Source organism: Lepisosteus oculatus, chromosome 15 (assembly GCF_040954835.1).
Source record: "Lepisosteus oculatus isolate fLepOcu1 chromosome 15, fLepOcu1.hap2, whole genome shotgun sequence".
Taxonomy (NCBI): Eukaryota; Metazoa; Chordata; class Actinopteri; order Semionotiformes; family Lepisosteidae; genus Lepisosteus; species Lepisosteus oculatus.
Genome location: NC_090710.1, coordinates 31030073 through 31057599, shown reverse-complemented (window position 1 = coordinate 31057599; position 27527 = coordinate 31030073). Strand labels below are relative to the sequence as shown.

Below are 27527 nucleotides of genomic sequence, written 5' to 3'. Positions count from 1 at the left end.
TCCCACCCTGGGGCGTATCCTGCCCGGCGTCTCGTGCTCGGATAAAGAGGTTGGAGAGTGAACAGAGGGTGAAACGCCTCTTCTCGGGAGAACGCCCTCTGCGCCACTGGGATGACCTGGAGCTGGACTGGCCAGCAGCGGAGCCCGGTCCTGGAATGGGCTGGAGATGAATGAAGGCTTCGCAGGGGCCGTCCAGTGGATGTGTGGCTGCGCCTGCTGCCCTCCCTGGGGGCTCATTCTGATGTGGGGACAGCCCAGCAGGGCAAAGCCCGACCTCATGCTGCCTGAGTAATTGCACCTATGTCCTGACGTGTGCACCCTTCTTGCCAGACAGGATGACTTGTGACATGTGGGGCCCAGACACCAGCGAACAGATCGGGGAGCCCAGGCTGTGCCAGAGGAGAAGGAGCAGAATCCCACCAGTGTGAAGCTGGTGTCACACAGATGTACAACTTGCACTGACTCCAAAGGTGTCCACATATCACTGACCCCCCTCCTGCTGCTGATGAATATCCATCAGCATGGAGAACTGACTCGCGTCGCGTCGCTGCGGCCGCTCCACATCGAGGGACAGTACACGTTTTCTTCGTCATCGTGCATTTGCGAATCTGTTGTCTTCTGATGCTAAGTGTAATCGCCCCTTGCTGGGGGGGGGAAACAAAATACAGTTAACATCTGGGCGGACTGATAAAAGACTTATCGGGGAGCAAACAGCCTCCTCGCCGCTTTGGAGAAACAAAAGGCTACTGTCGTTTCTAGTTTCTCGCTTTCCCTCCCCCCCATCGTCGTCGGAAAATCCCGGACCCGCATTCGCCGAAACCGCCGCCAACCGTGCGGAGGCGCCGGGATCCGACTTCCTCCGTGCTCGCCGGAATTGTGGGATAGGTGGGGCCAACGCGGAAATCAGACGCGTGTGTTTACATGCAGGGCAGTGCAGAGCTGGCCCGCTCCGTGCACGGCGGGGCGCAGGCGGTCAGGCATGGGCGGCACGGCGAGCCCTTCTCGTCTGTAGCATCGGATCGGACAGCGGCGCACTTTTAAAACTCCGTTGTTCCTTCTGTATGGTTGCCGTCGTCGTCGTCGTCGTCGTTGTTGTTGCTGTTGCTACTGCTGCTGCTGCTGGAGAATGTGGCTGAATCCCGAGGAAGTTCTGCTGAAAAACGCTCTGAAGCTGTGGGTGACACAGAAGTCCAACACGTATTTCCTTCTGCAGCGCAGGAGGGGGCACGGAGATGGCGGGGGCAAATTAACAGGTAGAGGAGAAGCGCCCGTGTGCTTTCAGGACGGGGGTAGAGCTGACCGACTGGGGAGGAGAGTGTCTTCAGTTTGAAATGCGTGTGGACATGCAGGAGCGCCTGAGGTGGTCTTGGGAATAGAGTTCAAGACCCTGTCCCACCCCCCACCCGCAACACACCTCTAAAGAATAATCAGTAGAAATGAAGAAATCTCATGTCTGCATGTAGATGCTGTACTGTATGTATATTGGTTAGGCTACGTTAGTATAGCTATTGAGTTAGACATCTCCTTTATATATAGACTACATTGTAGTGCGTTAGAAGATGTATTTTTTTTTAACTGTGTGAAAAGGTGCCAGTTTTTGTTCTTTGCTGGTAATGAACTCCCGTTTTGAAATTGCGCAGGGAAGCACACCCAGAGTTGAAACACGCGTAGTAAATTTAATAAGCAAAAAAAAAGTTATGAATAAAATTATATATTTTTTAAATGTTTGTATCGGCAGGTGAAGACCTGCGATGTCTTTGCCGCTGCTTGTAATGAGTTCTTCTATAGTTATAAACGAACAGGCTTCAATTTGGATTGTCAAGTTTTTCCTCTATAGATAGTATTAATGTTCCTGCAACATTTTTTAGAATAAAACAACTGGAATTGTGATAGCGGACTGTAACGTTATAGATAAGCCTGAATAAGGACGGTATAAATCCACATAGTTATTGTTGGCTTTATGTAGTTTTAGTTATTGTAAAGAGAGTCATTTGTTACACAAAGCATATATCAGGAAGTTCAACTCTATTTTGTGTGCAAGAGCAGCACGTTTATGATCGCAGCTTTTAAATACAGCGTTAGTGCAACATTGTGAAATTTGTTTAGACATTTTTTAGGATGAAGCAATTGTCAGAAGTTTCAAATCCAATGTGAAAAAGCAGAATCTGAGCTGGCAGTCGGTAAAAAAAAATACATTGCTCAAGTGTACAGTTTATATTAACTCCTTGAGAAGCGTCTTACTGTTAGATGAAGTCTGTCAAAAAGGTGGGACGAGGATTACAGCTAGATACAAAGTCGACAAAAATGAAAATTTATTGTCTGTACTCAGAAAATGCTGATTGTTTTTATCTTGCTAAAATCATGTCTGCTAAGAAGGTGAAATGTACTGAATTTTGACAGCCGTCTTCCTAAACAACAAACAGTTTACAAATTCCACTGGTGTAATTGTGAAAATATTGCTTGGATGTTATTATTAGTTTTTCTCCATGTAATTGCAAGAAGCTCAAAGCTCTGGAGAACTTATCAACTGACTGAGGGAAAGGGTGTCTAGGTTTTGATTTGATAACATGGTCAAAATGTAAGAGAAGAAAAATTTACTTTCCATGACAGAAGTGAGTTCATTCTGAATGGAAAGGAAACTGTAGCACAGTCTATAAAGGGTACATGCAAAAACGACAAAAGCAAACAGTAAAAATAGCAGTGGGCAGCCGAGACCTTCATGCCTTACATGTGTTAAAAAGACCACATTCAGGTTCAGGCTGATGAGCAGAGGAGCATGTTGAGAAGCAGCGTTTTGGGAGTTTTTCATAGGCGTGCTTCAGAGTTCAAGGGCTTGGGCAGCCTTCCGAAAACGGGCTCCCTCCAGTGTGGGGCAGTTGTCTAGATCTCCATCTCCCTCACGCCCCTGTCAGGGTGTGCTCCTCCAGAAGAAGGGCCTGGAGCAGGCAGGGTGAGGAGTCTCGAGGGCAGGCTGGCAGTCGCTGAAGGGCTGTCTTGCGTCTGTTTTTTATCGACAAGATGAAATATCCGATTACTCTCTCAGTACGATTCGCATGTTTCTTTTGTTTTGCTTCTCGGAGCAGGGCGATTGCAGAAGACAGCACGCGTCTAGGCCCAGGAGGTTAGGGGGGTTTGGAAACTGCTGTGCGATTCTCTTTCTATATGAATAACCCTGTACATCTTCCTCTTCCTTCACCACTGAGTTCTAAACCCAGGCATGGCCTGGTTTCACATCAGCTTGGTGTGAGCGGGTGAGATTAAAATCATGTACGATCACGCAGTGAAAACACAGCACCCTTGAGGTCAATGATCACATACCTAGTGTTCTAGTTATTTTAGTGACAGCGTGTGTTTTTTGAGATAACAAAAATAAAGCACACAAGCTATGTGATTTCAGGAAATGTCTTATTAGTAACGTATTTATGGTACAGTATTCTTTTCAACGCCAATGCTATCAATGCAGCCATTGAGTGAGAAAAGATCCAGAGAATGATTTATTTGCATTTCAGATAAAGCAGTATATATATATATAGAAAGAAGATGGGGAAAATGCATTTTTTAAATCTATAATACTGATTTTTGTAGGTGTATTTTAAGTTATGTCTCTGAACGTACAACAGTACCCTAATCTTAACTGCAGTACACAAAACATACTGTCCTGAGCAGAGTCTAGACTCTGACATTTTGTCATTCTCATTTCCCCTGGTAGGCTGAGCTAGACATAGATGTTTACCATCTTGTGTATACAGACTGCCTTTGTTTTTACTGAGAGGAATTAAAGGCAACAAATGTTATTGGTTCCAGTACTTATCTGTTGGAATTTTAATGCCTCTCAGTGTGTACTTTTTCTAACATTGTCGTAATTAGAACTGTGTGTATTCCAAGAAGGACATAATTTGTTAACTGTCACAAAAGAAGTAAAGACCCGGTGTATTCCATCAAGCAATGCAATGCTATTTTTAAGAGCTTCTTTGGGGAAAAAAAAGAAAAATATATCTTACAAAATGAGATATATTTTATACCCAATGTCAGATATTTTAAGGACAAAACAAACACCCCTGACCCACTGATAAGGCTTATCTTCTGGCTAGCTTTGATAGACCGAGAGACTGTGCTTCAAGAATTGACCTATGAAGCCACCCATTGTGGTTGAAGAATAAAAAGTGACCTATGAACCCAATCACAGTTGGAGTAAATATAGTACTGAACACATGACACTAATTCCTAATTACTGCTGAAAGGAACTACTGTAAAGATGTGAAACAGTTTCATTGTTTCCCAGCGTCTGCTGTTGATTTCATTTCCCAGTTTGTACAAACCCTCCCTGTGGCCCTCTGTCGAAGCAGAGGGAGAGCAGATGGTGTGAGGAGCTGCACTGAAAGCAGTGTGACTCACTTCACTGTTTCTGCTAGCGTAACCCAGCCAGCAGCCAATAAGAGAATACCTGAGCCCTTGGCTCCAGCAGTTGTATTGGCAGCTGTCAAAGAAGGGCCAAACAGGTACTGAGTGAGAACAAGCCATTAGTACTGCGTGTTTGGAGGAAAATGTGTTTTGCTTGCCTCGTGTGCGGCCTCGGATGAGCACGCCACAAGAACGACAGAAATGCATTCCCGTGGTAGTGCAGAGTGGGTGAAGGATATCGGTTGTTTTTTTTTATGGCGGGTGGTTGTTTGTTTGTTGAGTGTTCGTGGACTGAGGTTCCTGTCCCGCTGTGCGGCTGGGCGGTCACTGTGCCGCGGAGTCCTCGTGTTTCGCTCTTCTATCCTCTCTCTCTCTCTCCCTCCCAGGCATGCTAGTGGGGGCGCTGGACACGGTGCTGGACTCCAACGCCCGCGTCGCCCCCTTCCGCATCCTGCTGCAGGTCCCAGGGTCACAGGTCAGCTGGGCCATCGCCAGCGGTAAGCTCATCCCCTGTTTCCGGCTCCACCGCTCAGCCTCTGGAGAGACGCGAACCTCGGTTTTCTCGCGAGTCCGTTTTGGAAACCGTGAGAGTAAAGTTCACCTTTTGAACCTTAAACATGCAGAAACCACCCAATACTCATTTAATTAGGGTCGCATCCAAGACATTGGCAGAACTTTGACAGCAGTCATTGTCTAAGACCTACATCTTCCGCTCTGTCCTTCTTTCCTCCTTCATCCTATTTCTTTGTCGCTTTCCCCCTCTCCCTCTCTGCCGAAGAAGGTTCCAGAGCCGAAACGTTGCTTCTTTTCTTTGCCTTTCAGCACAGAATGAACCTTTACCTGCTCTTCTATATCTTCTAAATTATTTATATATGTATTTCTATAGAAATGTCAAATCGTTCCTGTTAAAGTTTTTGTCAGATTCCTGGACAGACTGATGTCCCCCTGACGTTTCTGACCCGTTTCTTGTGTTGAAAGGGGCCACAGCAGAGGAGGTGAACCGTCACTGGGAGTGGCTGGTCCTGAACCTCTCGCACAGCCTGTCTGTCTTTGAGAACAAGGAGGACGTTGCCAGTTTCGTCAAGGGCAAAGTGAAGGTAGGAGAAGGGCACGGTCTGCCAGGAAGGGCGTGGGCCAGCCTTGTCCTTGGGAGAGTCCAGAACGGGCAGGACGGCCGGGCTTGGGTTTAGCCAGGGAGCTGCCAGCTGATGCCGGGAATCTTTTGCGAGGCTGGGCAGTTCCACTGAACTGAGTGAAAGGAAGATTTTCTAGGTTTACCACAGAATACACTCAGGCTCAGGGTGTTTTTTATAGGTGTGCGTTCAGAAAAAAAAAACCCTTACTCTCTGTCTGTTAAGGGAGTGCCAAAAGGTTCATTATGGACAGTGATGGATCCTTCCTCTTCTTCTGCTTTTCTCGTATCGAGTAGATTATAACCGCGCTGCAGGCACTGCGCCCATCACAGGCTTTAACTGCAGCACAGACAGACAGACAGACAGGCACACCCTCCCGTCCTGAGCCCCTGCCCCTCTCCCCCAGGGCCTGATCGCCGAGGAGGTGCGGAGCAGGCAGGCCGCCCAGGAGGAAGACCCGGAGCGGTTCCGAGAGGCCTCGCTGAAGTTCGAGATGCGCTTCGGCCTGCCCAGCTCGGAGAAGCTGGTCCACTGCTACTCCTGCTGCTGCTGGAAGGGGCGGGTCCCCCGGCAGGGCTGGCTGTACCTCAGCATCAACCACCTGGCCTTCTACTCCTTCCTGCTGGGCAAGGAAGGTGCGCCCCCCCCCCGCCAGCTCGCGGAAAACTGGCTTGGCCAATGTTGCGATGCCGCCTGGCCTCAACCGCAGACGATTTCTTCCCGTTAACATCCCGCTCGACATCACCATGCTGCTTTTGTTGACGTGGTGCGAGCTGAGAAGTGAAGATGGTCATCCCCTGGGCAGACGTGACTAAACTAGAGAGCCAACTGTCCTTTCGAAGATACTGAAATAATAGTTGACGGAGAGATGTAGTACTTCATCCATCCGTTGTCCGAAAACTCTTTATTCCTGATGCGGGTCAGGCTCCAGCACGCCAGGACTGCATCCCATTGCGGGTCCCACAATTAAGAGGCTCCGGGACATAGGCACAAGGATTATTAAGACTCCCCGGCTAAACTGGCCAGGATGCCTCCGAGAGGTAGAAACTGTAGCACCTGGGATAAAACCCACATGAACAGAACATGCGAACCGTCCAGAACTGAGCCCACTGCCCAAGCGCTGTGAGGCAGCAGGGCTCGCTGCCAAGATATGTGGTCATTTTTGTTTTTTCACTATATAATGCATGCATTCGTCTGTGTCCTCCCCCGATGCAGTGAAGATGGTCATCCCCTGGGCAGACGTGACTAAACTAGAGAGAGCCACTAGCAGTTTCATGACGGACACTGTCCGGGTGACGACGAGGAGCCGCCAGAGAGACTTCTCCATGTTCCTGAACCTTGAGGAGGCCTTCCAGATGATGGTGCAGCTGGCTGACATCACCCTGCGCAGGCTGCTGGACAACGAGGTCTTCGAGCTGGACCAGGCCCTGCAGCAGCCCGCTCACATCACCAAGAGGTCAGCCCGCACGCCTCGCGCAGCGTAGAGACGAGCTTCCCGGGACTGGGCCCCTGCACGAATGGGCACAACCCGCAGGGATCACAGGGGGCCCAACCTGTTCCAGACAACACGAGCGGGTCCGTAATCTCCTTGAGAGAAAATCCCTGGAGATGAGTAGCGGATAGAAACATCTTAGCCTCTTGTCTTACCAAGAAACTGAACTGGTATAACTTAATCCCGTATAGCCGGGAAAGTGAGCTGAATCTGTTCGTTAACAGTGTTCGGGAGCTGAAGGATGTCTTGGGATCAGTTTACAGGGAGTCTTGACAGCTGTGCTCTTGTCGCGTGAAACCGCTCCGTGTTAAAGAGCGGCTGTCCCCGCGCGCGTGTGTTGGAGCAGGGTCCTGGAGGAGCACGCCCAGAAGGAGTACTTCCTGGCGCTGTTCCGGCTGCCGCGGCGGGAGAGGCTGCATGAGGCGGCGGAGTGCTCCGTCTGGACGCCCTACAGCCGCCGCCACACCGCCGGCACGCTCCACGCATCCGACAGCTACGTCTGCTTCTCCGGCCGGGAGGAGGGCAGCTGCACCTTGCTCATCCCCCTCGCGGAGGTACCCAGCCGGCGGGTTTCACCGGCCGCCTTCGGTCCATCCAGTTAGGGGTCCCGGAGAAGCCGGAGCCGGAGTCTGGGGGCAGGAAACACCCCAGACAGGACGCCAGGCCGTCGCAAAGCACACACGCTCGGACACAGGCACGCACACACTCGCAGCAGGGCCGGTTTCCCCAGGAGCCGGTTAACCTACGAGCATGTTTTTGGACTGTGGGAGGAAACCGGAGCCCTGGGGGAAACCCAAACAGGGGGAGGAAATCCAAACTCCGTGCAGACAGCACCCCAGGAGTTGAACACCTGGCCCCAGCGCTGCGAGGCAGCAATTCTAACAACTGGGCTACTGGCCTTAAAATATTCATAGTACACTTGGTGAATTATAAGCAAATTGATCCAAAACACATTGGTTCCTTGAGTTTATGAGCTGCTACAGGGTAACTAATATGAGCTGCTTGATTAAGCCTTTTCAGGACAAGGGCTGGTAACTTCTGCTTTAGCAATTTGTGAATAAGTGTTTCATAGCATGGCAGGCCTTAATGCGAATTTGGTATCACCGGGTACTTTCATTTATCCCGACCGCCCTCAGTTTGACACAAAGCGCACAGTGATTTCCGTGATCTGGTGCTCGAAGCTGTGTTCTGAGGCAGGGGGCGCTAGGGAACACCTCAGGCTTTTTTTAACCTTCATTAATTCTCCCTCTTCTTTTTCTGTGAAACAACAGTTTCTTGGTAAACGCCCTAGGTAGAGAGTTGAAGAGCAATGGTGCAGATTTCGGCACTGTTCCCATGCTGTGTTCTTTGTTGTGAAGCTGTAGCAGATTGAATGTCAGTGCTTATTGAAAGACTTCAGAAATTTGAGAGGCAAGGCTCTGGAAAATGGTGTGCTTACAATGTACAACAGCTTGTTAGACAAGCTCCACTGTCTCGGAATTGAATAAGTTCCATAATTTTACACAAACTCTTTGTTGGCAAAATTATGGAGTGTTTTAGGTGTGTGTTTTTTTTTAGCTGCAATTTTACTTCATGAACTTCCCAGTTAGAATTGCACTTCTTCACAGTGCAATCACGTGCCTCTAAGCCACAAGTTTCTCTGAGGTTTCAGAATATGTTCCTAGTTTTGGGTAGTTCATTTTCTTACGATATTAAAAGATTTAATGCATTACACATATGGAGATGCAAGTGAGGGTGAAATTTTAATATTAAGGTGAGAGTCCTTTGCTGGTATGGGAAATAATCAGTGTAGGTTGCACTGTGTAAAGTCTTTTGAAAACGGGCCATAATGTCATACTGTGTGCAAAGCCTGCCTTTTGCCTGTTCATTCAGGTGGTCACTATAGAGAAGGCGGAAAGCACCAGCCTCCTGCCCAACCCCATCATCATCAGCATCAGGAGCAAGAAAGCGTTCCAGTTCATCGAGGTCAGGGAGCGGGACGAGCTGGTGGAGAGCATGACGAAACGGCTGAGGAGTGTTCAGTGGAGACGAGGGGTGTTCCGCAACAAAGAGAACCACAGGAAGACCCAGGTGAAGCACGGGCTTTTAAGGACGCAAAGCGAAATGCGATGTCTGTTTCTGCGTGTGCGCTTTCCCCTGGTGCAAAAAGAACAATTAAACAGGATAATTGTAGGCCCTAAACACTACTCTATAGGAACTGGGGTTCCTTCAATTTATCTTCATCATCTGTTTAAGAGGGTAATTGATTCATGGTTCTATGTATTTATACTGCGCATTTTCACCCCCCCCCGAAGAGCAGAGCCCACCTGGGTGGCAGCTGGCAGCCCTGAAGGGCCTGCACAGCAGATCAGGCAGAGAAGCGAGAAATCGCTTACCTGGTTGAGTTAAGGAGCTTAATTTAGCCAAGATGCTAGGAGTTAACAACCCTCATTTAATTATCAGTGCTTTGGGATCTTTAATGCATAGTCAGGTCCTTGGTTTAACATCTAATTTGAATTATGATACTTCACACAGCATGGTGTCATCTATTGCCATACTGTTTTTTGGAAAGGAAAGGGAAGAGTACTATCTTCTAGTCCATCTGTAGCATTTACAGTCCTGACCAGTTTAAATTAGAGATCTCCCATCCTAGCACTGACCAGACAGCTTTGACCAGCCTGACTCTTAACTTCCAAGATCGGATGAGATACAGGCGACAGGACGGTAACTGTTCCATCTACACAGAAGACTGACCCACTCGTATCTCAGGTTCTTTCATCCTGAGAAAACACAGTGTTAAAATTAAACTGAATTTAGTGGGTTTTAAAGACGTATGACCATGATATGAGACAAACAAGTCAATTTCTGAATCCATCCATGTGTCTTTCTACTTGAATTGAGATTAAACACTGTCACTTTTCAGCAGAGGAAAATGAGGTACCCATTCTTAATATGAGGGCTCAATGTTTATGGCTGCACCTGTAAGTGGAAATAAAATTACTTTTGTTTTTTTTCCAGATCACTCCTGCGCTTTACTACACATTCTGCTACGATAAAATGTATTCAGACTGCGAAAACGCTGAGCCGTCCAAAAAACAGAACAAACCTCTGTTGAGCACAGAAGCCTTAATGTCAGCTTTCCATCACAAACTGCCTGAGCCTTCAAACAGCACATCTGTGAGTGCAAAGTGCTTGAATAATTGCTTTTAAAATTGGGGATATAAAGATTTCATCTGCATGTTTAGGTAATGTGGTTGTTTGCGGAGGCATTTAAGGGTGTAGCTAATGACCAAGTGACAGATGGTACATTCCTCTTCCCGTTTTGGCTGAGCGCACATCAGACAAGGTAGCTGCGAAACAGCAAGCAGTTTACATCCGAGCCTCATGTAAGAGTTGCTGCTTTTAGTACTCCCATGTGTCACTGACCTCCAGGGGCACTTTGTGCTTGGAATGGTCTCCCCTTTAACAATTCGTAATAACTTTGTAAGTATAGGCAGTAGAGGAACAAATAATAGGTTTATTCCATGCTGAAACGAGAAGAAAAAAAACGCAACCTTTCGGCCGTGGAGCCTTCTTCAGGTGTCACAGTAGAGGCGTAGATGATAGAGGCCCGGTTCAATTTAAGCTAAAATAATCCCTTTTTCGGAACTTGAATAATACATTGGAACCACGGTTCACATGATTCAGCCGAGCCTAATGTTTTCAATGTGATACTGATCCCCTCAAGCCATCTCCCAGAAGAGACCTACGACTCTGAGAGAACCTTTCTTGCTCGAAATCCCTGAAGGGGTGTCAGCCCTGATTGCTAGCCCGGCGTCGGCAGTATTGTAAAGGCTGTTCCCTGCTGTACTCTAGACGATGGAGCAGGCGAAGGAGAGACTGTGGCAGGACCACTTCTCAGAATATGGTAGGGGCGTCTACATGTTCCGGACGGAGAAGATCCAGAAGCTGGTTGCCATGGGGATCCCAGAGTCGATGCGCGGGGAGCTCTGGCTGACGTTTTCAGGTGCGTTACGTGTTTGGGCTGCTGTGGGGGTCTGTCGTTCGGATTTCAAGTGCAGTGCAGGTTCTCTCGCGCCCCGACTTCCTTTCCTCATGAGAACGCGCCTCCGGGGAAGCGTGAGCGATGCGCTCTTGGGTGTTGGAGTCCGTCCTCCCTACAGCGGCTGTTCGCCTCGGACCTTTTCTCTCCTCAACCGCTCAGCCTCGCGCGCAGAGCTTAGCAGCCCCCCCTCTGACTGTCTTTATTGGACGTAATTAAGGAAATATTCCCGTTCTGTTCATGTTTCTGGGGATGGGCCAACACGGCAGCGTTTTGAACCGAAACACGTTTGTTGTTTGGATCTGTTTTGTGTGTTTTTAACTTTGATGATTAGTTTCACTGCACTATTGCGACTATTTTGTGTACCAAAGTCTTCATGGGTCTTACCTTTTTGGAGTTGGCACACCATGACTTCAACATGGACTTCAGCTTGAAGGACTAAACCCAGAGGCTAAAATTGTGTACTTGTGTACTTCTAAAAGTTTTACAAATAATCTTGTTCTACTCTTACGATTGCACTGTGCGGCACGCAATGCATCCTGTAATCCTGCAAAACCACAGTATAACCGTAAATCCGGTTCAGAGTGCTTCAAAAGCTGCCTGGAATGTTTCCGGTTCTTGTGCCGTCGGGGAGTTAACGCCTCTGGAATTCCCACAGACGCTGCCTCCGACCTCGCCTCCCACCCCGGCTACTACGCCGCCCTGGTGGAGGAGTCCATGGGCCGGTGCAGCCTGGTGACGGAGGAGATCGAGAGGGACCTGCACCGCTCCCTGCCGGAGCACCCAGCATTCCAGAACGACACCGGCATCGCCGCCTTGCGGAGAGTGCTCACCGCCTACGCCCACAGGAACCCGAAGATCGGTTACTGTCAGGTACAGTAGGAGCCCCCCTCCTGCGCCAGGGAGCTGGGACCAGTGGACAGCCCCTCCGTACCACCAAGAATTCCTCCCTGTTTTGAAACCGCTGCCCTTTTCTTGAGTTTCCCTACCATGGAGGGACAGAAGTGCTGTCGCCCTCCACAACACATCACATCTGGCCATACAGATCAAAGCGAAGAGCAGACTTCTCCGGGCACCACGCACCCAGGACGCTGGCCGAACACTTCCTCTTCCTCTTCCTCTCGTGTTTTATTCCTTTTTCCCCTCCCTGTCCACTAGTCGCTGATGCTCAGGAAGTAACTTCCCTCTGGGAAGCTGTGCTCTTAAAGTGAAGGGAAATTCCTTACTTCATCTCAGAAAGAAAACTTTGTCTAAGCCGTGAGACAGTTGTAATAGTTTTTCTCTCAGCGTCGTGGAGTTCCCCTCTTTAAGTGCTGGAGTTAACGGTAAATTTCTCTCCAGGCAAGAGAAGGATTGTAATTGAATTGCTTTGCTTCTGACAAAAATGTATGCCTGACTGATGTATAAAGAAATATCAGTGCATGAATAATGTGACGCTGGGGGCATGTGTCCACATAAAAGGACAGTTTTTATTAAATATACTCCACCTTTCCGTTTGTACTCCAGAGCTATAAATAATGAGTGAAGTACACAAGGCTACACTCTCAAATTCCAGCTTTATTAAAGAAAATGATGGTAAAACAAAGAGCTCAGAATGTACAGTACCAAATAATGCTGTTTGCTGTAATGGAGATTCACACAATCAGCCAAACCTTTCAGGATGTTCCTTCCTTAAATAAACTCAGGACACAGATTCCCGACACTTCCATAAAAACACTAGCAACTGGTTCGTCACTCCTGTAACGAGCTTTTAAAAGCAGGATACATGCATGTTCATGTAGCATCATGAAATGCACATCTTTAAAAAAAACCCCAACAGCCTCGAAGGTTCTCGTAAGGTTGCTACCTTATCAAAGGTGGTTGGAGTTTCCGCATTATATTCCACTTTTATGGCTGTCTGGCATTCACTCATTTTGCCCGGGGATGTCTGATGTCACGTGTGTCGCTGTGGAGGTAGTCTGGGTTTTGATCAGTTTCCAGCTGTTCAGGTTTAACCCCTTGTGTCCCTGTGCCTCCCGCAGTCCATGAATATCCTAGCCTCCGTGCTGCTGCTCTACTCCAAAGAGGAGGAGGCCTTCTGGCTGCTGGTGGCCGTGTGTGAGAGGATGCTGCCAGATTACTTCAACCACAGAGTCATCGGTATGTTCCCGCCGTCGCCCTGTAGGGGCCCAACAGCGTGCGACAGGAGAGCGAGCCTCCCTCTGGCCAGAAGAGCGCCGCGTGTGGCTGGGCTGCGGCTAGCGAGGCCTCACCGGCCTCTGTCAGCGGCGCCTGCTCCTGGCCGGAGAGCCTCAGGAATGTCCTGGACAGTGAACCAGTACATCACAGTCTTGCGTTCCAAGAAGTTACTTGTAAATGCCTTGCAGCTTCGGATTGACCTTATCCTGTTGGCTAATTCGTTGCTCTAAATACTCCCCCGTGTTTTTTCTTTTCGATAAAAAGAAAGCAGTGCTGCTAACCCTGATGTAAGGCGTTCTCTCATTTTTACCGGTTAAGAAAAGACGGCGACTCAGTGCTGAAGACCTTAACCTGCTCCAAGCCTGTTTAACCCCCATGTGCAGCATGGCTTTCTGTATAACACCATTATCTTCTTTTCTGTCCAGTTTTCTGGAAATAACGCCGTGTACGTTTTTATGGGTGAATAATGCGTGCCTTCCTTGCAGAGTGTACTCACTCGTGTGTGTCCGTGTGTGTGCGAGCCTATACAGCACAGGGTGCTCCTGGTGTAGCTCAGTCCGTCCTCCTGCCAGCCCACTCTTACCCCTCCCCCATGTGCCCTGTGCTTGCAGGAGCCCAGGTAGACCAGTCTGTGTTTGAGGAGTTGATCAGGGAGCGTCTCCCGGCGCTAGCTGAGCACATCCCTGACCTGGCCCCACTCTCCTCCGTCTCCCTCTCCTGGTTCCTCACCCTCTTCCTCAGCATCATGCCCTTCGAGAGCGCGGTCAATGTGGTGGACTGCTTCTTCTTTGATGGCATTAAAGCCGTCTTCCAGCTGGGACTGGCGGTGCTGGACGCCACGGCCGCATCTCTCTGCAACAGCACCGACGACGGGCAGGTTTTGATGATTCTGACCAGGTACGGCGTCTCCACGTCAAGTCTCGCGAGACCTCCGCAGCTTCCGTCTCCTGGGGGGAACTGCTATGGGAGCGATCTGTCCGCGCCTGTGTGCAGATGAGGGCTCCAGTCACAGTCGTGTCCCGCCGGTGGAGTGGGGAGATGGTCAGGAGCCGGAACCTGTCTCCAGTAGAACGTGAGGTTGTTCCTGAGAAAACCGTGGGAGATGCAAAGAAATAATTGGCCTTCCGCCGTGGAAAGCGCATGCCCCTTAAGCACTCAAAGAAAGTTTTAGTTGTTTTGTTATGCATACCAGTGTCAAGTACTAATTGCAGTAAAAAAGTAGAGTCTGTATTTCACACAATCTTCATTTGTTTCTGAATTCCCTGAAATCCATTATTCCTCTATGTTTTATGTGTGTATTAGAAGAGCACGTGACTAATAATGTCAAAACGATTAACGATATTGTGAATTTTCAACTGACTGAAAACAACATGACCTAACAGTGTTTAAGGGCTATCCTGCTGGGTCTTTTTTTTTTCTTCTTTCCCCGAGAGGCATTAATAATGCAAACAATGCTAATTCTGTATGCTGTACATGGACGTGTAACAGTATAGAACAATGTATATAGTTCGGCAAATAAAAGCAGTGCTGAGCTTCAGCCTCTCCCTCCTTCCAGTTTTCTAGATCATGTCAGGAATGAAGAAAGTTCCTGGCCCTCGGTGAGGAACCAGGCCTCCTGTGAAGGATCCGACAGAGACTCCACTGAAGACACGCAGATCGTCGACCTGGTGCGCGACTCCCATGAGGTCAGCACTGTCAACTCTTACTACCGGGGACAAGAGAGCAGGGGGCTCACTCTCCGCTCGGGAGACCATAGATCCCCCCCGAAAAGAAAAACCTCCTTCCTGCGATGCCTAACCGCGTTTTGGTGTGGCCTGTGTTTCCCCCGCGGCTGTAGAAATTCGGGGACCTGACCGTGAGGCAGATCGAGCAGCTGCGCCGCAGACACAGGGTGCAGGTGCTGCAGGCCCACGAGGACACCACCAAGGAGAACGTGGTGAGGGAGCCGGGCTGGGCACGCCAGACAGCCCCCCGCCGACCACCGAGCAATCCCGCTCCGTGGCGCCCATCCCCCAGCCTCGTTCAGGAAGCACCGGCAGCCGCTGACTGACGATGATCCGCGGTTACTTGTCCTCTTTATGTTGGCACACGTTGGCGATCTTAATCCAACTCAAACGCCAGACACCAAGCTTATTTGTTGTTATGAAATCTCAACCTATGAGCTCAGTAGTTCCTCCCACGAAACACTACTCCTCGATAATCAACACACGCACTGTATGTGCTCACTATTTAAAGAGTAAATAACAGATACGGCTTTCCTGGGGTAGGCTTCGGCTCCACCGCGACCTTGAATTGAATGAAGCAGTTAGAAAATGGGTGTGTAGGTAACACATATTGATGTCGCATGGCCGTCAATTGTAAATAATTCAAAATGACAATGAAGTAATGAGAGATGCTTTTTGTCTACCTGACAGCTCAGAGTTGTGACACAGCGTGTTTCACTCTCAGCAGAGGAGTTGGGAGATGTGTACGACCTGTTTAAGGTAAGATAAATTATTCAGTTCATAACAGAATTAGAAGGTACTTTTGTCCATCAAAACCGGGCATTTTCTACAAAAAGATTTCCTAGAACAGTTCTTGTCCTGTTTCTCATCTGAGAATAATGTCTTGACATTTTTAAACTCGTTGTCTTCTGTAAACATGCAGTGTTTCTGGATTAGAAACATGTCTAAATCATTATAACGGGTGACACATAGTAGAAATGCTGACACAGGCTCCGAATTTGAATTTCAGGTCAGGCTGTTTGTTTTCCCCGTGACAGTGCGGCAGATTTTCAGAGGAAATACAATTTTGTTTTGCAGTGGCTGCAGGTGCCTTTAGGTGATAATAATAAATAATAATACATTTTATTTTATGTAACCCCTTTAAAAGTGTCTTATCAAGGTGCTTAACAGTAAGTAAAGAAGAGACAGCAGAATGACATTGTTATGCTAAGGATTTGGAATACAGTAGGAAAAGCAAAGGGGCAGATACAGAACCATTTCAATAAAAGGAGAAGGTTTTGGGTCTTGATTCGAAAGTGCTCAGGTAAGGTGACTCTCTGATGCCCTTGGGGAGAGAGTTCCAGAGCTGTGGGGCAGAGCAGGAGAAGGCCCTGTCGCCCCTAGAGTGTAGACGGGCTTGGGGGACAGACCAGTCGGAGGAGTGAAGGCTGCGAGGTGGGGAGCCGGACGACGGTAAGTTGAACAGGTGCCGAGGCGCCAAGGCATGTCGAGATTTGTAGGCGAGCATTATTTACATAGCGGTGGTAGTGTGGTAGTATGGACGTTTAGCACGGAAGGGTCTTTGTGTCCCTAGCTGCGCTGTACGGAATGACACGGTCCGCTCCGCTGGGACTGGAGTGCCCACGCTGCCTCTCGTGTTTGCGTTCCAGGCGCAGCACTTCATCAGCTGCTACTGGGGGGGGCCGGGGCCGGGGCCGGGCCTGCAGCGCCACGACCCCAGCCGGCAGTACGCCGAGCAGTACCGGGTGGACCGGCCGCAGTTCAAGAGCCTGTACCAGCTGCTCTCGCCCTGGCCGTGCGGGCTGCACACCGACACCGTGGCTCACCGCACCTTCGCCCTGCTGGACGGCGACGGGGACGCGCTCATCAACTTCGGGCAGTTCGCCGGCTGGCTGGGTGAGCAGCGAACCGCTCCCGGGTCTCATCCGGTCGGAAAGAAGCCTCAGTCGCCAGCTGGGCGGCTCGTTTCATACGAGTGGAGCGAACACGCGCGGAAGCTTGTTTAGATTTAGCTTTCTTTCGGTTGTGCGTAATCTTTGTGAATTACCGGTCCTGCAGTGCAGGTCAAGCAGTCTCCTAACAGAGCTTGACGTGGACATAGAGAGAATGTTGTACTTGAAAATCTTCTTTGTTCTGGCACAGTCTGGAAAACAGTATGAGCCCAATTCAACTGAGCACTGACAGACTGAAATTTGAAATAAAGTAAAGTAAATTTAGTAAAAAAAAAATGTTTTCTCTCCATGCAACTGTTAGTTTGTTTATCATTACATTTAAATCCGTAATAAGCCATTTTAAAATGAAGCCCGGAGCTTGGAACAAAGATATTCCACAGGAAAACGGAACAAAACCAAGAGCTGTCTCTGTAATCTGTTACATTCATGTAATTGATAAAAATATTTTGTCTTCTGAAAAAGGGAGATAGGTTGAAAGATAATAAAAACATCTACTTCATTTGCAGAATTAAGTCCTGTCAACATGTCAAATTGCAAAAATACTTTTGGTGTCTCTGACAGATACGGTCTACTGTGAGGAACTGAATGAAAAAATCCGGCTGTTGTACCGACTGCACATCCCTCCTGGTAAGACCACACTGCTTGTGGAGAACGCATTGAAGCACGAGTCCCCTCTTCTCTCTGAAACGGTCTGGACAGTTAAAACAGTCCATTATGCAAATGTGGTAACGGGGGTATTTGGACAGTGGCTAGTAGGGGAAAATGGCGTGACATTTTTGCATACCAGCACTAATAATTGGAGTTCTTTAATGAACGTTTGGGAGGGATGACGACAACCAAGTTACTGTCACCCCAGCTGTCTTAATTTGTAATTATTCCTGGTGTCATTTCCTGAAAGCGATAAATCCCATTTTTGCATTGCCCATCTCCCCCTGTGCAGCTGCCCCCTGGTCACTCCTCAGCCCGTCCTGTGGCCAGGGGGCTGTCCCTCCGCCAAGCAGCTTAGGCCACATCTCACAGGCCCAAAAGACTCAAGTAACATCCTCAAACACATCCAGTTCCTGGGTTCAGTTATGGACACAGAATTTTATACTGCTCTGGAAATTAAGAAGGTTAAGAGGTTTTGTTGCTCATATTTCAGTGGTGGTTTATTATGGGGTCTTTCTGGGGGATTGGGAGCCTCATTTGCGTTGTCCTCTTTTTAAATTAGTCTATTCTTATAATTGCATCTTATTTTAACATTGACTGTTGTTTGTCCATTTGGTGCAGCTCTCACAGAGAATGAAGACGAACCCTCCCCACTGAAGACCCCATTGTTGTCTACCACAAGGCCCTTGTACGTTGAACTTCCTAATGGTAAGTGTCGCATTTCTCCTGCTTCCTGTCGCTGTGAGTAAACTCGGGGCTTTACACCCGACTCAGAATCCCGACAATGCTGCAGATGCCAAATGTTAAACTTTGCATGAATAACGCAGTCGCAGTAGTGTCTTTCTTAGCTCTGGCCAATGAAGGAGGAAGTAGAGCCACAGAGATCTTTAAACAGAAACGATGCAGTAGGCACTTAACCCTTTGAGGAGAAAATGAACTGGAGGTGGCTTTGGCGAATTTACATTTTAGATCTATTGCACAGTTTTGTTTTCCCCTTTGATTGTGTTATTGACCGTGACAACGATGACGCTTTGTGCTTGCATGTGCTGTACTCAAAGGGGAAATGAAGGACTATCAAGCGCAGCTGAAGCAGATGCTTAAGGATCTCGCCAAAGAAAAGGAAAAGGTGACGGAGAAACCCCTGCCAATGATGAACCAGGTGTGACAATCTTCGAATTAGACACAGACGGCAGAACGCCGTGGTCCAGAGCGCGGGATATTGCTGCAGATTCATCTGTTGAATTACACTTTTTTTTTTAGATAATTCCAGCTGTCAGAGTAAAACGAGTTTTCTTCTGTGTTACATGAATACTTCTGGGTTATTTTCTCTGCTTTACAAATGTCACCGTGATGTAAAAAATCAGGTAATGGTGAGGAGCTTGCAAATAACCACCTTAAGAAACGTCCGTGAACTTGTAGTCCGACTCAAGGTGCTTGACAAACTGTAATCGTAATATTGTGACTGTCACCTCCAGCGTAACGCCAACGGTTTCTCACGTGTGTGTTTTTTTTTCCAGAGGGAGTTCATTCAGTTCTGCAAGACCCTGTACAGCATGTTCCAGGGAGAGCCCAATGAGAACGAGCTGTTCCAAGCCATCGCCACGGTGACGAGCCTGGTGCTGCAGATAGGAGAGGCCGGCCAGAGGGGCCGCACCTCAGAGACCGCGGAGGAGCGAGAGGCCGTGGGCAGCGCGCAGACACCCGAGGGGCCCCCGGAAGACCCCGTCCGCGTGGACGGTGAGAAGACCGCCCTGGCGCAGGCGGAGGGGGGGTGGAGTGTGACGTTCGAGCAGATCCTGGCCTCCCTGCTCACAGAGCAGTCGATCTTCAACTTCTTCGAGAAGCCGCTGGATCTCAAGGCCAAGATCGGCAGTGCGAGACTGAACCAGTACCACGAAAGAATCCATCTCCTGACGATCCAGGAGCCGTGAACTCGATCTCCGCCCTGCTTCGTCTCCGGCTCTGATGAGGTGTGGTTCACGTTTTCTTTTATAACCCTCCTGCCCTTCAGCTGAAGGTGTCTACCGACGCCACACGGCAACAACCTCGATACAAAAGCTGGTCACTGAAAACCGATTCTGTTGACAGAAATGAGACGTTTTCAAAGAGCAGGTGCGTGGCTTTACCACGTTTTAATGAAAATAAGCATAAGCAAAGATGAAAACTGAAACTAAGGCTGCATCACAGGATTGTTCAGTCTTGTTTATGTGCTGTTTCCACTTTAATGTCGCTAATGGTCCCTGACTGGCACATTTAAAAATACCCAGTAGTTTTATCCATAGAAAGAAGTGGCTTTAACAGAAAGCTACTTATGAAAATGTGTAAAAAAAAACAGTTAGCCCACTACCATCTGCCAGGTTTTGACATTTTGTTTTACAAACCATTTTAGCTATAATTAGAAAATGCTAGGGATTAATAATAAATGAAGAAACAGGATTTTTACAATCCTACAAACTGTAGCACCGCTGGTGGCTTGTGTCTTTGGGAGGTTGCAGGTTCAATGCCCAACCAAGCTCATCAGCATTCGTTGACCATTGAAGGCAGGCAGGAAGAAGATAACTCTGGGCTAGGCCCAGCTGCCTTAACGAAGGCTTGAAAACAGCTTTTTTGTGTGTTCAATCAGAAATTCCCTTCACCTAAAAAGTGTTTAGGTTTAATTCTGGTCTCCCAGTTTGGAATTTGCCATTGTGGAGTTGTTGAATTCTGATTTGAACCTCAATCTGCTGCTTAAAATGTAAAGGCTGTGAAGACAATCCTGAGTTTGGATAATGCTCAGATCTTTACTCACATTCTTGTGGGAAGTGGAACTTAAGTAGACCATTTAAATAATTTCTCTTTTTACTATAATCCCAGAAAAAATAAGAGATTCCCTGATTAAGCTTTCTGATGCACCCGAATGAAGTCAGCAGTTATTTAATGTTTCTTCAGTTCTTGAAAGAGGAGAAAAAGGCATCTGTAAAATCAACAGTGCAAAAGAATTCAAGTTTCTCATTTTGTTTGTGATTGAGAATGTAAATCAATAGTTCTTAAAGAACTCAATTTAAACGTGATCAGATCTGTAGACCAGTATTAAATGAATATGAGCCTGTTTGAAGAATAGTTAGCTGTTGTCAGGAATATTTTTGGGTTCTGATTGGAAGCAGGTATAACTTTGAACTCGTAAGGCTAGACTTACAGCTGTGTCCAGGGACCTGAGAGAAAGCAGAACCTACCCCTGACTTCAGGAACGGAAGCTCCAGGTGTGCCTCATCCTGACATTCCCCAAGAACTTCATTCCAAGAAACGGAATGTGAAGCCATTCGATCAGGATGTGAAAGACTTTGAAAGGCATTACCTGCCAGACAATGCCTGAGTATTGCCATGAGTGGCAAGAATCTCTGCACTCCTTTCCAGTTCAGGCCAGCTTCACTTGTAAGTTAACTGTAAGTTTGCGGTTTGTAATTTTTTATTTTTACTTCCTGATTTTACTTTCAAAACGGTAACGTGCAAGAGTTCTTCGTCAATCAATAAAAGTAACAAAACATGGTATTCTGTGATTTTTTTTTAAGACGAAGCACTTCTTGCTGTGAGCTGCGTTTAGAATTGGGAGTTTGGGATATTTGAAGATCTGGTCTATTTTTTTTTCCCCTTTACCCGAACTAATCAAGTTCCATAAAATAGTAACAGACCGAAGTGATACTTCTGCAAAGTGTGATAAAATAGAAATAAAATGTTGCATAGTTTGCTGCATTTGGATAAATGCTTGAAGAAAGCTGCTGTGTGTATTTAAGCCTATTGTACAACTGGGTCTGTGATAAAATTTGTGTAGAATGAAAGATCTCATGTCTGCATTTTGCACTCTGTATCAAAGTGTGTAGTGGGAAAAAAAAAAGAACATTTAGAGGTGTGCACGTTCCCATCTGTACAGCCACCGTTCTAGTCAATAGGTGCAGAGCTTTACAGGTTTCTATGGCAGTGCACTGCTCCGGTGGTCAGTGAAAGGGCAGGGAGAGCTGCTCTGAGACTGTTACTGACACAAGCAGCCCATCCAGGTACCTTCATGATCACAGCAGTAACACCACATCGCCAACCAGACCTAGTCAGCTGTGGGAAAACACCAGGTGGACCCGAAATGAGCAGGACTACTGCTGGAACACTAGAGACGCAGAGGACTGAGCTGCAAGAACTCTCAGGTGTCTCTTACGAAGTCTCAGCTTCAATAGCTTAGTTTATGCGGTGGGAATGTCCCAATACACTGCCACAGGTATTGTGAATTCTTGTTCTAATTTGGAGATGGTACTGCACATCTGTGGGGAAAACTCACAGATTAGCCAAGACCCGTATTTAAGTCATAACTTGAAATATCTACTGATTGTTTCACCACACCAATTTACATGGTAACAGTGGACAAACTTAGCCCTGTCCTTGTATTAGACAGAGGAACCCTTGAGCTGAAAGGAGCATTTGGCCCAATAAACTGACTCAAGCTGATCAAGCGATTCAAAATCAAATTGTCCACCAAAACATGAGAAAAGAAACTTAATACTAGATCATCTATTTCTTGAGTAGTCATTAGTAAAGAGCTCTTCCGGAACCCACTGATGTTACAGTGCTCCTGCTCTCTTCATCAGGCTGTAAACTGGGCTCTGGCTGGAAGACTTTCTGTAGTATAAACCTTGGAATCCCTCCTATCAAGCACTTGCAGCATACCCAAGAATTGTCTGCCCCCATTTAACAATACCCATTTGCTATTACTTTATGCAGAAAGGACACTGCTGTGACATTTTTTGAGCACTGCATTCTTTCAGTTCAGGCAGTTTATACTGATACACCACAGCAACAATTAAAAACCATTCTTTTCAGGACATCTACAATGCTGTTTTGTTTCTTCTTTCAATTAAACACACTGCACGTACAACGCATTTTTACAGCAAGTTCTTTCATGTATTTGTGTTGTGCAAGTTGAAATCAAAAAGGTCTCATTATAGTCTATTATATGTTTTCAGAACTACAGCAGTATTTCATTTCAAACTAGGTTCTTATTTTGGAAACACTGGTGACCCATTGCAACAAAAGATGAATACTGCTTGAGGATGCAGATTTGAAACATTAGATCATAAATACCGAACGAAGGTAAAAAAACTCGAGAGCACAACTTCAAATGTGATGTTCGTAGACAAAACCCACAACCAGAAAAGACAAAAGGAAAAATTTTACACAAATTTATTTTATCAACAAGAGAAGCAGTTTTAATTCTCATCAACGTTGACTGTCTGCAGACCTGCAAAAACAAAAATAAAAAGATGTATCAGCATTGATATGCAAAAAACTAATTTCCAAGCCCATGCACATAAAATCTATGGTCTTTACTATGATGCTAATGATGATCACTGTGACGGCATTTCAGCACACTTAAGTATTCACTGTCCAAGAGGTTTTGCACCATTCTACAATGATAATCACGTGTAGAAAGAGGATCATCAGTGCCATATTAACACCAGCTACCTGGGGCCCAACCTTCACTTCATGAAGGTTCAGGAACACGACAAGGGCAGGGCAGCAAAAGTAAAATATTTTCTAGCTGTTTTCCTAGCTACACTCGTAAAGTTAAAAACATGAAACAATCATGAAATCCAACATTTTAATGTGAATATTAGTGAACAAATTATCTCATTTGTTTGAGACACTTTGATAAAGACTGGATACTATTTTGTAGTAGATTGTACAGTGCACTGTGGTCCGGCCAGCAGGTAGAGAGAAACTAAAAGATGATCCGCTAGACTCCTGCTATCATGTATTAATATAATAAAGTAAATGGGAGATGAATGCATTATTAAACTCAGTGCAATAATAATTACGACTGCTAGCAAAGTGACAACAGCTTCTGCTGCTTCAGCTAGACCACAGACCATGCTAACTGACTTCATGTGGTTTACTACATTTGAAGGCTCTGAACTATCCAAAACTAAGCACTGTATTATCCTGTTAAACAAATGAACAGAGACCCTTAAAGCCAAGGAGACCCTGCAAGCTTCCAGCAAGAGTTGAGGCAGTCATACTGCTGCTCAGACACACCACAGGCAGACACACTCTCGTCTCATTTTTAACTTTGATTTGTTTCTTCTCCGTTTTTTGGTCAGTCTCTTTAATTAAATAATTCAGAATGCACCACAATCCCACACGTTATATAGGTATTAAAGATCACTGGAATGAGTAAAAAACAATTATCAAAACCTTCAAAGTTACAGTAGCAATACGAAAACATTTTGTTGAGCTACGTCACCCTGCATTTAGTCACTTTGTCAAGTTATTCTGAGTACAGAAGACTCAAGCAATTATGTAAAATTTAAAGGAGACATTTCGTGTAAATTCCCCAAAAAACATTGTTATTCCTCATAGTGTATTAAAATGTGCACGTCTATTTTGACAATCCAATATTTCTTAGCCAGACTCACTTACACACTAAAGCTGTAATGTCCGTGAGCGGAATGTCTTAAACTGCCCCCCTGGAGATGAACCATCTGGAATTGAACATCTCTGACCTCCACAGGATGGGACACACCTTATTTCCAAACCGACCACCACCACCGTTTCTTGAGATCTTCTTAAAAATCCAAAATCGCAAACCACACAAACTGTTGCACAAATTGGCCAACTCGGCTTTTATGAATCACATTACGTAGAGCCTACTATCATTTGTAACCACGACTAGTCTTCAAAATACGGACCTGAGCAGATTTAACGAGTCCATTCTTGCTTCCTTTAAAAAAAAAAAAAAAAGGATTCGGACACCTTCAGCACGTGAAGGTTACCTGAAGACTCCAGCTCCTACTTGAAGACGCCGGCTCTACTGTCTTTTAGCACTAGTTCAGTGCTTTGTATTAAAAACAAACCCCAACAGTTAACAAAACTGTATCAGCGCACCAAGACAGGTAAGGGCCACCACAGAAGCACATGGGCCACGCGGGTCACAAGAGCCCAGCGGTCTCCCACACGCACTCCTCCGGTGTGGGTGTCCGATGCCGACTGGACTCGACACTAGACCGCAGCCCATCCCTCTACTTCAAGCTGCAATCCAGAAAACGTTCTGAAATGCAGAGCTGGGGGTCCAGCCCGACCCGCCTCTTCACTGTGCAGCCGCTGACAGGTAGGGGATTTGGCCCGCCTGGCTGAGGTGGACTTCAACAGACCGCCCCGCGTTCCAGTGCCACATTCTCCGCCAGAGCCATGCCTGGCTGTCACACGCACTGCATAAGGTGACTGGACAACATCTGCAGCAAGGCAGCTCAAAGGACACTTGGGGTACCAACTTAGATCTTTTCTCAATCACTTTTATTTGATACAAGCTGCCTTTTTTCCCCCTCTAAGAACACTCAACCTCTTTGCAATGCTTTTTGCATGACAACATTCTCTCCTTTTTCAACCACCATAATCCTCCACAAGGGAACATAATGAACAAGCACTGCACTACAGTTCCACTAGAAGCAAACAGGATACACGTTTCTGCTCATGCAGATTGCACGGGTATTCTGTCCACCCTGACTCTAGGAAATAATATTCTTCGCCTTGCTTTAGCAATGACACAAAAGTATATGAATTTTTAAGAACAAAAGTATTAATTTCAAACAATATTTTGATGTCTTGCAAAAATACAATAGGATAGTGTACCAAGATGTAGTTCAGTCACCATTCGAATGACCTACCTACACATTGGTTAACTCTCCTGGAAAAAGCTATAGAAACAGTCATCCACGACGACCATGATTTCTAAGGCAAAAAATGCCAAATCAATTTTGAAGTGCAAGATGATTAGCACCTCACTTTGAGAAACTGTTTTCATGACAAACATTCTGCAAAAAATTAAGTGTCGTAGAGGCCTAGGTGGGTCACCCTTCGAAAGGACAGAGTACCATGAGATTCACGGATGAGATCTGTCTCCCAGTAATCAGTCTTTTCAGCCAAACTGTCTCAAGTTGAAACTGCAAACCGAGGGATGGGACACACTGCGCCCTCTTAATTCACGTCTGCTTCCGACCTGTGGCTTACCTTTGTACGTGGTGACAGGAACGTATGTGACCAGCGTGTACAGTTTGTTGGGAGAGTCCTCGTCCTCGTTGCGCTTCCTGGACAGACGCACGCGGATTCGATAGGGCACGTTCCTTCAAGCCCACCACCCCAGAAAAGAGCCAGGCGTAAGTGAGTCAAGCAAACCTCTCAGAAAACAGTGTCATGGCTCAGAGAAAGTGCTGCACACTTGTTCTACGGTTACTAAGGACCACGGTAACTGAAGCCATATGAATGCAACAGCTTATCAAAGTAGCCCAAGGAGAAATGGTTCCTGCATTACTTTTATTCTTTAGGACACAAGTTTCGTCTTCTTACTTCCAAGTATGGGTAATCATCAGCAGTTGCAATTTACGTTTCTTGACATGTTGCCAGCAATAAAAATTATTCTGCACAGTGAAAAAAGTGAACTACCAAAGAACAATACAAGAAGACTAGATAAAAAAGCACATCTAATCATCAAAGACAAAATGATCACATTAGTAAACAGTAAAATACAAACCAGGGGTCCCAAGTGGAAACGAGGGGGAAGTACAGTTATAACAGGAGACAACTCTTTACCCAAAGAGCTGCAGGGGTAGTTAACAAGCCACCAAACCATGGTGCTAAAGGTGAAAAGGCGGGATAAGACTCCTAGTGCAAGTAAATACTGCCAACTGGGCTAGAGGGATCAAACGGTCTGTTCCTGGATTTTCTGTTTCACCGCTGGAATATGAAAATGTCACCTCAGACGCTGTCGCCTAGCCAAACCGGGACTTGCCTCGTTTGCAAAAAGGTTTTCTGTTCTTGTTCACAAAACAAGGATGAGCCCTCGCCTGCTAAGGGTTCATTATAAAGTAACAAAACCGCTCCTGGCCCTAATGTAATGTTAATGTAATGTTTCTTTATTAGCCCCGTACAATTTCTTGCATTAGGAATTCGTCTTTTCTCATACCCCAGCTTGCTCTCCATGAGACACACAGACAGGGAGAGAGATGCTTGGGGTCAGAGCACAGGGTCAGCCATTGATACGGTGCCCCTGGAGCAGCTGGGGTTAAGGGCCTTGCTCAGGGGCCCGAGGGAGTAGGATTCCTCTGCCGGCCGAGGGATTTGAACCGGCAACCTTCCAGCCACAGGCACAGATCCTGAGCCACAGAGCCACCGCTCTCCCTGCTGGAGGCTTGCTGGGGGACGCGTACCTCACGCCTTTGGTCCACACCGCCTTGTTCAGGCGCGTGTCGATGCGCACGTCGGGGGTCCCCATCTCCTTGACGGCGAACTTGCGGATCTCCTTCAGCGCGCGGGGGGCTCGCCTCTTGAAGCCGCTGGGGAACAGAAGAGGGAGACCCGGTCTCGCTGGAGGTCCGCCAGAGACACGTTTTTTTTTTCGCTCCGTGGCGAACGGAGCACAGCCGCACAGACCGAAGCGCTGGCTCAGGGGAAACGGCCACCGCCAGTCACAACACGGCCCGTGGACACGACATGATGGAGGTGGGGGGGGAGTCCGAGAAGCCGAAGGGTCAGGGCAGGAAAGCGGGGGTGTGAAAGAGTGCAGGGGCCTCTATGCCACTTGAAACAAGTTTACGACATTCAAATGAACAACACAACAATAATCAGCCCTTTAAGACGAGCAGCAAGATATCTGCAACTGCTCTGGCTCCACAACCCCCCTAGCACAAACACAGCACCTCAAGCCTATTCAGACCCCCCCGACCCCGAGGACTCACACTCCATGGATGCGCTTGTGGATGTTGATGGTGTATTCCCTGGTCACCACCTCGTTGATGGCGGAGCGGCCCTTCTTCTTCTCGCCTCCTTTCTTAATGGGAGCCATCTGAACAGACAGGGGTGTCAGAACACGGGGGAGAACCGCCTTTCCCTTGCGTGAAGCAAAACCGCAGCCTTTCTAATCAAGTCCCGGCAAGAAGGTTTTTAATAAATGTATGAAATTTTAAT

The 27527-nt window shown here is 47.2% G+C and overlaps 2 protein-coding genes across 3 annotated transcripts in view; one reads left to right on the top strand and one right to left on the bottom strand.

The window, feature by feature from the left end:
• The first annotated feature begins 40 nt into the window (after window positions 1-40).
• LOC102697841 (TBC1 domain family member 8) lies at window positions 41-21075 on the top strand. Its single transcript, XM_069178856.1, has 20 exons — window positions 41-1253; window positions 4788-4898; window positions 5380-5498; window positions 5941-6169; window positions 6750-6990; window positions 7373-7580; window positions 8899-9096; window positions 10024-10182; window positions 10861-11011; window positions 11706-11920; window positions 13069-13186; window positions 13837-14122; window positions 14781-14910; window positions 15063-15161; window positions 15640-15708; window positions 16599-16845; window positions 17463-17528; window positions 18171-18257; window positions 18608-18708; window positions 19067-21075. Exons 1-20 carry the CDS (start codon window positions 1127-1129, stop codon window positions 19478-19480), a joined length of 3375 nt encoding a protein of 1124 aa, XP_069034957.1. The 5' UTR covers window positions 41-1126; the 3' UTR covers window positions 19481-21075.
• A 1660-nt stretch (window positions 21076-22735) lies between these two features.
• Window positions 22736-27527, bottom strand: part of rpl31 (ribosomal protein L31) — a 38841-nt gene continuing 34049 nt past the window's right edge. For both annotated transcript variants that reach the window (XM_069178858.1, XM_069178857.1), the window contains exons 2-5: window positions 27299-27405; window positions 26771-26896; window positions 25575-25687; window positions 22736-22809 (exon numbers count right to left, since the gene is read on the bottom strand). In XM_069178858.1, the coding sequence (XP_069034959.1) occupies window positions 22778-22809; window positions 25575-25687; window positions 26771-26896; window positions 27299-27405 (378 nt within the window). In that variant the 3' untranslated portion in view covers window positions 22736-22777. The remainder of the gene's footprint in view (window positions 22810-25574; window positions 25688-26770; window positions 26897-27298; window positions 27406-27527) is intronic.

Excerpts from the sequence above, each read along its gene's own strand:
- LOC102697841 (XM_069178856.1), top strand. The coding sequence starts at position 1,127 with ATGTGGCTGAATCCCGAGGAAGTTCTGCTGAAAAACGCTCTGAAGCTG. Across the intron at positions 5,499-5,940 it reads TCGTCAAGGGCAAAGTGAAG|GGCCTGATCGCCGAGGAGGT; the intron begins GTAGGAGAAGGG and ends CCTCTCCCCCAG. Across the intron at positions 6,991-7,372 it reads CCCGCTCACATCACCAAGAG|GGTCCTGGAGGAGCACGCCC; the intron begins GTCAGCCCGCAC and ends GTGTTGGAGCAG.